At 34.5% G+C, this 12,122-nt stretch overlaps 1 protein-coding gene across 2 annotated transcripts in view; it reads right to left on the reverse strand.

The window, feature by feature from the left end:
- Nucleotides 1–12,122, reverse strand: part of LOC6048806 (nephrin) — a 249,070-nt gene that overhangs the window by 220,784 nt on the left and 16,164 nt on the right. For both annotated transcript variants that reach the window (XM_038260505.1, XM_038260504.1), the window contains exon 2: nt 7,265–8,495. In XM_038260505.1, coding sequence (XP_038116433.1) covers nt 7,265–7,412 — 148 coding nt within the window. In that variant the 5' untranslated portion in view covers nt 7,413–8,495. The remainder of the gene's footprint in view (nt 1–7,264; nt 8,496–12,122) is intronic.

The raw sequence follows: 12,122 nt of genomic DNA on the forward strand, positions 1-12,122 counted from the left end.
CCCATTTCGAACTCAATCTGCGTCTTATGGTTGCGGATTTTCCCCCTCCCGCTAACGCTTCTTCAGCTCGTGGAAAAGCAGATTGCGCCTTTTCTCGGGATGCAGAAAATCTCTGGTGGAAATGTGAGAGTGGGTTGGTGGGGGGGTGGTCCTGTTGGAGAAAGGAAGTGGACGTGACTTTCAGCAGTTCGTTTGCCTTTGATGCCTTACAGCCCCGGGTCTTCCCGTTCCGTTTCGCCGAGATTCTTGAGTGAGTTACAAGCCACTTGAGTTGCGTTTAATTGCCCGCTGGAGTGACTGAACTTTGCCAGTTTTAGTTTGCTTTTTCCACTGACCCTTCAAGTGGTAATAATGGAGCCAAGAGTTGATTTTCTTTTATTGCTGGAACAAGGAGGCATCCTTTTGGGGTGGAGATTGTCGGTCAATAAAATAGAATGAAAAAGCAGTTACGGGAATGATTCGAGGAGATCCAGCCGGGGAACCCCAATAAAATGCAGTAAAATATGACCCACTAAAGTGAAATGGGCATGAAAATCAATGAAAGTCGTTGAACAATCACAATTCCACTCCAAGCCCGTCGGCGGCATCAAAACCAAAAGAAAGATTCGAGAATCCCACGGACTAGGACGAAGACAAACGGCTTCTAATGAATTGAGTTTCACACGGAGAAATTTCTCCGTCTCCTCAATTGGTCGTTGAGTCGCCGCTCGGTGAATGAGATTTGGAAAACGAAGTTAGAGACGGGACATAACAGATGAATAAATAACGTCGATGTCGGCGAAAGGAAAAAAAAGAGTTCTACAACGCAGCTGTCCAAGGGAACAGGGAGAAAAACAAAAACAGCTAAAGAAGGTCTCGGATTAACCTCCTACAAGACAAACTCTTCTGAGAGCACCGGAGACACGCTGCTGACTTACCGAGTTAAGTGAAGTGGAAGCAACACCCGGACAAGAGAGGACTTAATCTGCTTAAAGGATCATGACAAAATTCAACGAGACAGAGAGTCAACTTTGTTCACACACCTCCATGTGAGGAAGCTGTGCCACACCGGAATCGATTGCGATTTTTCAGCAGTCTTACAAGTTTTCACATTTGAAGCACCTTTTATTCTGTAAATATCTTCAGGAAAAACAATGACGGATCATGCTGGTACGAGTCAGACAGGGTTAAGTCAAACAAATAGCTTTCCCCTTTCGGTGTGACTTTGTTGGGATACCTCTCGATGAGGAAGCTTTTCTTTGATCTCTCACCTCACCCTTGGGAGCTTTTGTGGAGCACAAAAAAAGGACCCGACGTTTTGTCATGAATTGTGCAGCGTGTTCACTGAAGGTGAGGTGAAAGTACTACAAACAGAATAAAAAGGATGCGCGCTTGTCTTATGATTTTAGCTGACAATAAAATCTTAATTAGAAAGGACCAGGAGAAGGAGTTTTTGCGCTGAAAGGACACGAATAAGTCAAAAGGGTTTTGACTGCAATGATGGCGTAATGCTGTTTTGAGCCTAGGGTGGGGGTACTACTTAGTAATGCTTGAATAAAAAAAATCTTGAGAAAGATGAATCGTTAATAGATAAATTAATTTCTTCATGCCCATAACTTTTTTCAAACATGCATTTTGTTTTATTTTTAAATAGGTGAGCTTTTGATAAATTAAGTTCTTATTTTAATGTATTTTTTTGTATATGGCTGCATTTTTTTGGTTATTACCCCTTTGACCAAAAAGACATTTTACATCATTGGTTCGTCCATACAAATCTACGTATAATTTTGGCAGATGTGCATACAACAACTCAATAAAAATATTCAAAGATCGCTACGGTGAAAACGATTCATTTTGATCGATCTTGTATTTTAGGAAAAATAATTGTAAAAAATGACCCATATTTTTATATTTCTCATGAAAATGTAATTTCGTAACATATAAATCTGTTGATGTTCAAATTTTTGAATATTACATTTTTTGAGTTTAAGCACAAGAAACCATCTGCATCAAAGGCGACAACGTCCTCGTCAATACGTACAGCGGGGTCGTCAAAATCTCCGACATTGCGCACGTCCAAACGCCTCGCCATTTAGAATATTTTGACAGTATTAAAAGTTAAACAAAAGCCAAATAAAAAAGACAGAGATTTTCTTTAATATTCATTATCTACTTATAATTATTTGTGAAAACATATATAAATTTGCTGGGCAATAATTTTTTTTTTATTTCAACAAATGTTTTGCTGAAAAAAATTGTAAGACATCATACACAATTTTTGATTAATATTGAAATACATGTTAAAACAAAATGAATGAATTAATTTGGTTTTTTATTGAGTTTGTTGAATACAATATAGGTAATAAATAATACTTAAGGTATCTTAGAAAACTCAAATAATCGAATCATGGACTAGGAAGCATCCCTTCGTTGTTTTTTTTTTTGAATTCTGCCTGTAACATTTCCAAATGCATTTTTCAAAATTTCATCAACGCCATTTTGGACACCATCCTGGATTTAAATTTTCCTAGTCACTTTAGAACATTTTTGGGCATATTTGTAATGTTCACCCCTTTTTGTATGTAAGAAAATCTATTTCATAGCATAACTTTCAAAATACTTCACTAAACTTCATAATTTTAAAAGGAACTTATGGGATCCCTAAACGGACCGAATGAGGCTAACCCGGCCAGAAACGATTCAGCCAGTGTTGAGATGATCGAAAAAAATCAACCCTCTGGTACAGTGGTGGTGGCTAAAACGTTTGAAAGTCACCAAAACCTCGAAGAGCCCACGTAGTATTATTAGTGAAGAGCCCACTTTGTTTATCGTAGGCTCTTCACTAATACTACTGCGTGGGCTCTGTGAGTGTAGCAGTATTGGTGTTGTCTGTTTGTTTACACCAAATCTTCAAGAAGCATCACTTTTTGTGTGTGCAAATCTGTTACGAAAAATGATGAAAACTGTTGCTTCCGATTGACTGGGAAGATTTGCCGGGTAGTACTGGACCGGGGGCTGGCCAAGTCCCGCTGTTGATCCTTCCGAACATCTCGCTGCAATCTCCGGCAGGGAGTAACCGACCAAGTGCAGAAACATCCGTGATTCCGGTGATTGTGGCGGAGCTGGTCTTTCCGAGCATCCTTCGATAACCTTCTCCTAGGACTGGCCCACTCCCGCTGTCGACTCGCACAGGGAATCGAAGGAATCGCGTGCTTGTATAGAATCCGACCTTTTGTGGACTCACAAGAAGTTCATCGCGAAGTGGTCCGAACAAATCTGAACTTGCAAAACCTGTCTTCATCGCCACATCGCGGGCATTTATCCATAGTCTCTGGCGGATAGGGTCCTTCGGGAACTTGTGTTTGGAAATCCTTCCCGTGTCGTTATTTTTTCATGGAAATCATTTCAACATTTTGAAATTATGCCTTTTTTTACCAAGCGGTTTGTTTATTTTCAAATTTTGACAGCAAATGCGTTCTTCATCTTCTTTGTTGTCTTCATGTTCGCGTCGAACATTTAGGTTTCATAAACATGGCCGTTGTGACAGAGGGCTGAAAAAAAAACGATTATCTGAGTGACTTTTTTCCGAGGTTTCAAGAATCAACTTTACTGAAGGGTCCATCAAAAGAAGGAGTAATATCGAGCCAGGGAACTTTGACGAAAGAGACTAGACAATGCAAGATTAAACAAGATATTCGAATGCAATTCAACCATAAATTGCTTAATAAAATGTGTCTTATCAGATAAATTATCTCCATTGTGCTCCATGCTTGTTAGAGAACTTAAAATCCGCAGTGACTTCCCCTCCAAAAAACCCCAACTCGTTATCTTCATTATTCATAATGGCATCTTTTCATTGCCCGACCATGTTTGCAGTCCACTGCAGCTTCTTTCTCAAAAAAAGGAAGTCGTGCACAAAGGAAATGCGACAGAAATTAAGAAATAATAACTCGACCCGGAACGGATCCTTGCTTCCATTTTCTTTAAAAAAAAAGAATCTCTCCCAGTTAGTGCAAAAGTGTCCTGCTGCGAGTAGAAGGAGCCACCGAACACCGACTAGAGAAAAAAAGGAGACCGCATTTCGTTGAGGTCAAACCGGAATGTTGTCCTGCGTGGACACGGGCCACAAGCCTCAGCTGGACAGTTTTTTGTCGTTGTACTTCTTGCGCTCGTCCTTCTCACACCACTCCCCGTGCTCATTACAACGTTATCAACGGATCTTAAGTGAGTGTGTGCTGGGGAGGTCAGGGACGAGAAGAGGTTATTCACTAAAAATCTTTTGCGCCAGCAGTCTTTGGAAGGGGAAAAAAAGGGACCGAAAAATTGAATTGAACGTCGTCATCGTCATTTTTTTTTCGCCCGCTCGACACCGACTGTGATGACGAAGAAAAAAAAAGAGCCAAATATTCATTCCAGAAGCGCCGTCAACTGGACGTGACAGTTTTCATCGGAATCTCCGGACCAGCATCCTCCTCTGTGGCAGCAAGGGCAGTGGCAAATATAAAATCAAGTTTTTACGTTCAGTGAAAAGCACTCTCTTTCTCTCTCGTGTGTGACACTTGGCAGATTAAATGGATTTCTTCCTTGATGGAGGTCTGGCGATGACCATCGGAGTGATTGGACGGTTTTGGCTTATGGGGAGGATTAGCTGAAAATTGAGATATTTGTGAATGCCTTTTTGACAGGAATATTCTGGTTTATAAATACGTCAGGAAGTTATTTTCGATCGAATTCTTCAACTTTCAGACCATATCGAAAAATATGACATACAGTATGCACATTTTGTGAAGAATCATGTAAACAATATTTTTTTACAGAAACCTAGTACTACGTTTTGTTCAGTAACTAATATCAAACATATTGCTACAAAAAGCTCATGAAAAGATGATTTCTATAAAAAGTTATATAACAAATACTATTACAAAAATAAAAAATAATGGTGCAAAAATGGTGTACACACTTCGAAAAATTATCATAAACAACTGTGTATACAAAGAGACGAGTTGTTCCTTTTAATTCCGCTATATATATAGCGGAATTAAAAGGAACAACTCGTCTCTTTGTATTCACAGTAATGCATTCTGCTAAAACGCTCAACCAAACCACAATCATAAACAAAGTTATTTGTTGACAAATCACCATAAATCCAGTCTCCCAACTCCAAATAGGCATCCTTGACTGATTAAAAAAATAATTTTGATTGAATATAAAGCTTACTAACTTCTTAGTATACAAATTTATATAACTCTGAAAATTTCATATAAAACTTATATTAAAAACTTAATTTTCAAACTTTTAATTTAACTAAATGTCAATATATTATTTATAAAAACGTAGGTTTTATAGAACACCAATATCTTTGGGTATCAAACGATCAGAAATGTTATGCCCTTTCCGACTTGTGAATCGTGGCCCGGTTCGGATGCCGGCGAATTTTCTGATGGCGTAATTCCGGGTTGGTACGAAAATCCAACGAAAAACAATTTCTATCGATACAAAGACCCCCAAAACGGTGTTATACCCACTCCAAAATGTTTATCAAGCAATTCTATGGTAATATATTGACATTTAGTTAAATTAAAAGTTTGCTAAATTAAGTTTAGGAAATTTTTATATAGAATTTACAGACTTATATAAACTTTTATTTTAAGTAGTTAGTAAACTTTAAATTCAAACCAAATTATTTTTTAATCAATCAACCATGACAATTTGGAGTTGGAAGAATCATCTTTACATGAGCTTTTTGTAGCAATATGTTTGGTATGAGTTTCTGAACAAAACGTAGTACTAGGTTTCTGTCAACATTAAATTGTTTAGATGTTTTATCACAATATGTGCATAGTACACTCGGTAAATATTTTTTTTTGCATACTGTAAATATGGAAGATACATTTTGTTTGAAACGTTGAAATAACTTGAGTTTGATAGATTTTCACTGATAATATTACCGATCGATGAGCAGCCTTGAAAATATTCAATTTTATGCTAAAAATAATTTCAAAGCAAGAAGCTTTACGAAAATTTCAAGGAGGATGTAAAGTAAAATAAAAAGGATTTTGTTTTTGTTCAATGTACAGATATTATTTTACTCACATTATTTTCTATAAATCTTCGTTCGAATTTCAAATATATCAAATTGGAAATTCTTCAAATAAAAAATTAAGTCTATCTAGTGTTTGTTCTTGTTTGATGAAATATAAAGTTATATTAATGAATTAAAAACGAGCATGCACATGTTCTATTTTTAAGAGAATGTACAAACTCTCCTACAATTTAACAGATCTTTGAAAAATAAAATTCAACATAAACATTCTGGAAGTTTTCGCATTGCGTTTTGAAACGTTAATTTATATTTTTTGTGAGTTCACTCATCTTTTTTCAAGTATTTTGTTTATCGTCAGTTTTATATAGATGCATACACGAAAAGATCCTCCGATTTTTTGGAAGCAAACATTAATTCAATCAGGAATAGTTTATTAAAAATACAATCTGAAGAATAATTATATGAACTTACCGCTAAAAATTTAAATATTTTTATTAACTATCATAATTAAGACCAGTTAATTTCAATTTGATCAAATCATACTTTTTATAAACTTTTTAAAAATTTCTTTCACAGCCAGATAAATTTAACTATGTTTAAAAAATCTTTCTGGAAGAAAGTTTTAACAATTTTGGACTATATTTTGTAGTTTATTTCACAAACTGCATATTTGTATGTTTGCATGATTTTTGTCTTTTATTGAATTTTCAGTCTTATGATATCCATTAAATCTTAAATTATTTATGAAATTTTATAAAAATTTGTTTTGAATTCTAGGGGGGAATGCAGTTCATGAAATTTTGCCAAAGGGGGAATGGATGGGAATAGGTTTTAGAAACACTGATTTATAATGATATGTTATCGAATTGTTTCGGCCTTTCCCAGTCATATAAGACCAATGTAAATTTTATTTTAAGTTTTTTAACTATCAAAAAATTCTGTAAACAATACATTGATAAGAGTGGCAAACCCAAAACTGATAGCTGGGATATAACAGCACAAAAGAACAACTTGAACAATTTTCACACGTCATTAAATAACGCTTCCGATCGTGCAAATCACTTCACACAACTTTGATAACTAATGGGTGTTCCATGGAGTAAGAAGATTAGAAAACAGCTCATCCAGCAGGGTCACATGTGTATTATCCTCCGAAAACAATGGTCATAAATCCCTGTCCTGGCAGCAAAAACTTTCATCCCCGTCGTCAAGTTATCAACAACAACAACAACAAAAACTCACCATTTTCATCGCCAATGACAGAACCGGCCTGCACGACGAGGGCACTTCCCAGGGCGCTTCGACGGCCCACCTCGCCCAGCTCCAGCATCCCGACGAGACTGATGACGATCCATAAATAATAATACTGCTTTGTCACGTAGATCGCCATTTTTCTTCCTCTTCTTTGTTCACCACTATTAGCTTTTTTCCGGCCTAAGCCCTCCCCGCTCACCAATACTCACACGTACGCACACTACTCTACGCTCTACACTGGAAAGGTCGTCGTGGTGTAAATGGCACCATACACAGGATGATTTAATATGCCACCGCGTTCTGGATCCTGACCCTGAAGGATGTTTTCGGCGGCTTTGCGGTTCCTTAATCTGGCCACCCCCGCTCAGAGGCTTCGTTGAAATTTAATGATAAATTTTTTCTTCCGTTTTCGAACCACCATTAAAAAGGACATTTCCGCACGATTTCATTAGCACCAGTTGTATTTTTCTCGTTTAACCCCTCAGGTGGAACAAGATCCAATTCCGGGAAATGACGATTCTCGGGAGCACATTCGAATTCCAGATATCACGAACTTCCTGCGGTCAAATTTGCAACACAATCACATCGCTTTGGCCCCATCCGGCCTATTTTCGGCTGGAATTACTTTTTCCCTTTCGTTTTCTCTCGCTCTCTAGCTCAAAACATGGAAATCAAATCAGATTGCCTGATTTTGTTTTCGATCCCGAGGTTGCACCTTTTTCGCCCCACTCCTCCACGCTTTCCACGCTACTTATCCCGGAGAAGAAAAAAAACTCTCAAACAGAATATCCTAGCAGGAAACGTGACCAAAGTTGAACCAGAAGAGTAGGGACGCCCCAAAATCCCACCCGAATCCTCCACGGTTGATTAGAGCTCCATTAGGCGCCCGAGCTTAAGGCTGTCCTTATTTTGTGATTTTTTTTTCCTTCCGCAATCTTCTTATTTGTTTTTGCCGGCTCCCGGTGTCACTGTCGACGTCCTTCTGAATATTCAAACATGGTGCAATTTATCCTGCCTGCCTTGGCCTGATGCTGTTTCTGCTGCTGCTGTTGCTGCCAGGAAAAGTGAAACCAGATTTATGTGACCGGGTTGATTAAAATAAATCCCTTTTCTCGTGTTTTTTTTTTGCTTGCTTGCTGCTGTTCTCGGGGACGTCCTTGTCCGGAATTTGCACTGATGACGGGGCACGGCTTGGTGGGATGCTTCCGAAGAAGTTCAACTGGAAGGAGAGAGAGTAGATATTCTGTTAGAAGGTTGAACACATTTTTAAAATGTTTTAGCTAAATGGAATCCGGGAAAAGTTAAGTACGCTTTAAGCAAAGAAGTGTCATAAAAAGATGATGAAATCGAATGTTCTAAAACCCCATTAAGAAAGAAAATAACAATTTGCATAGAAAAGAAAACGTTGAAAAATTCAAATCAACTAGATATCCTTCTTCAAATGCAAACTAGCGCTTAAAATTTGGTTTACGATACTGAGATATTTAAGTTTTTAATTTGCATCTATTCTACCTTAAAATGGCCCTCAAGTCCTAATTGACTTATTAAAAAAGGAAAATGTTTGTTTTTCATAGCTCTAATAGTGCCTCGAACAACACTTTTTTCTAAAACTTAACCCTGAATTGCTGCGTTCAAAAAACTGATTTTGTAGGATATGCTTTCCCTAAATTTTGTCGTAGAAGGCTGAGATTGGGTGGTAAATTTTTGGAGTCTTGGACAAAGTTGCTTGGATTGGCAAACCGAACAACTTTGTAGAAGACGAAAAAATCCCAAAAATATTCCTGATTTGATAGATTTTAAGAATCACCCTAATCGTGAACCACCCTTATTTTCAACAGTACCCCTTTCTATTTGCAACAACTCTTCGGAAGACACCAAAGCTGTAAAACGTCACAATTTTTCGGAAAATCAATTTTCCATTCAGTTTTAAGTTCTGGGCCACAGTGCAATGTTTATAGGAAATTTTCTAATCATTTCGAAAAAAAATCCAGAAGTGGTCATGGAAGCTTACCAAAATATTTCGAAATTAATGATAAGATAAAATTAGATTAGATTAGATTAGATTAGATTAGATTAGATAAGATTAGATTAGATTAGATTAGATTAGATTAGATTAGATTAGATTAGATTAGATTAGATTAGATTAGATTAGATTAGATTAGATTAGATTAGATTAGATTAGATTAGATTAGATTAGATTAGATTAGATTAGATTAGATTAGATTAGATTAGATTAGATTAGATTAGATTAGATTAGATTAGATTAGATTAGATTAGATTAGATTAGATTAGATTAGATTAGATTAGATTAGATTAGATTAGATTAGATTAGATTAGATTAGATTAGATTAGATTAGATTAGATTAGATTAGATTAGATTAGATTAGATTAGATTAGATTAGATTAGATTAGATCAGATTAGATTAGATTAGATTAGATTAGATTAGTTTAGATTAGATTAGATTAGATTAGATTAGATTAGATTAGATTAGATTAGATTAGATTAGATTAGATTAGATTAGATTAGATTAGATTAGATTAGATTAGATTAGATTAGATTAGATTAGATTAGATTAGATTAGATTAGAATAGATTAGATAATAGATTAGATTAGATTAGATTAGATTAGATTAGATTAGATTAGATTAGATTAGATTAGATTAGATTAGATTAGATTAGATTAGATTAGATTAGATTAGATTAGATTAGATTAGATTAGATTAGATTAGATTAGATTAGATTAGATTAGATTAGATTAGATTAGATTAGATTAGATTAGATTAGATTAGATTAGATTAGATTAGATTAGATTAGATTAGATTAGATTAGATTAGATTAGATTAGATTAGATTAGATTAGATTAGATTAGATTAGATTAGATTAGATTAGATTAGATTAGATTAGATTAGATTAGATTAGATTAGATTAGATTAGATTAGATTAGATTAGATTAGATTAGATTAGATTAGATTAGATTAGATTAGATTAGATTAGATTAGATTAGATTAGATTAGATTAGATTAGATTAGATTAGATTAGATTAGATTAGATTAGATTAGATTAGATTAGATTAGATTAGATTAGATTAGATTAGATAATATTAGATTGAATTAGATTAGATCAAATTAAATTAAATTAGACTATATTATATAAAATATAACTAGATTGGATTTGTAAGGATTCGACTTAAGTAGATAAGATAAGATTTAAGATTTTTTGAAGACATTAAGTCTGAATGACAAAAGGTCAAGAGTGAATAAAAAGTCGACTGGAAAAATGGTAGAAAAAATAAGTATAAAATACTGTAAGTGAAAAAAATAAAAAATAATGTAATATTAAAACATGTTTTATAGAACTTTTTTTCCATTTCTCATTGTCCCATTTTTTTGTTCTTTTTCTCATTGTCATTTAAATAGTTTATTGGGGGTTTTTTTTTTCATAAAATTGAATTAAACTCTTTCAAATGATGTTTTCTAGTTTTGTGAATTCATCTTATCTTTCCACTTTTTATTTAACTCAGTTAAATTTAAATGAGTAGGTCTTTTAAGTTTTTTTGAACACAGTAATATTTTTTTTAAATGCTTTCAAAATAGTTTATTCTTGATTCTGCAATACTTTTGAGAATTTTCCAATTTTATAATACAATTTTTATGAGTTTAATGGTTTTTGTTTAATAGTTTGTGTTTATGAGTTTTTTCCAGCCTTTTAATACCTATTTATTTTTCATTTCAGTAATATTTATGTAATATTTTTCATTCTTATATTCGTTAAAAAGTATGATGAGAGAAATCGGAATTTCAAATATATTGTTGATTTTTTTTTTTATTTTTAATAATAAATTCAACTACATGTTATACATATATCTGAGTGCAATAAAAGATTGCACTTTAAATTTCCAATATTTTTTTCTAAACAATAATTAAAATTTTTAATTTAAATATTTTTTTTAAACACAAGTTTAGCTGAGACATTACGATAAAAAAAATGGAACTTCCACCTTTGCATTTCGACCTTATATCTCTCAACATTTTGCCATACATTTGAAATAGTTTAATCAGTTTTTTGAAAATGTTTAAATATCAATTAGGCCTAGAATTATTTTATATATGAATTCTTTAAAAAAAACCCTGATAACAAGATACTATCTTGAAGATAGAGCTTCAAACTTTGCAAACTATTAACGTATTGTGCTGCTCTAACATAAACAATAATAAAATATTAACAATATTGAGCAAAACTGTTAAGGAAATCTGTGAAACGTTTCCATCTGTCCATATACTGCTCCACTCATCTCTCTTGTTTTTACTGGACGTATCAATTTCACACTACAAAAATAAAAACAATCAGTTTGACCTGCCAAAAGCTCCTGTAAACATCCTAAAGAGTGTAAATGTTTACACGTGGCGCATCGGTTGTATTTTCATAAACAGAACGAGCCATCAGCAATCTCACTTCACTTTCGTAACAGTCATAACTGTTGTGGTTTCGAGGTTTTTTTTTCAGGGTTTCTCTGACGATATTTTCTTTACCAGGAAGCATTGACAAGCGGGAAGAGGTAAACTGAAATAAGGTTCCCAAATTTGATCTTTTTGTCAGATTTTATTTTTCACTGGGAACAAAATAGAAAAAAAACAATTGAAAAAATGTTTTTGTATTGAAACAAACTGTCAAAACATGTTCCAGTTACCCTATGACCTTACAATTCTAACCACAGCACAAATTTTCCTCAAAAGTTAGTTTTGCTGTGCGAAGAAAAGCGAGCTCAGCTCGGAGAGAGCCAGAGTTTATCCGCTTCCCACCAAGCGTGTTGCTGCCCCAGTCAGCCCCTCAGCGACGCGCCGTATTT

Source organism: Culex quinquefasciatus, chromosome 3 (genome assembly GCF_015732765.1).
Source record: "Culex quinquefasciatus strain JHB chromosome 3, VPISU_Cqui_1.0_pri_paternal, whole genome shotgun sequence".
Taxonomy (NCBI): Eukaryota; Metazoa; Arthropoda; class Insecta; order Diptera; family Culicidae; genus Culex; species Culex quinquefasciatus.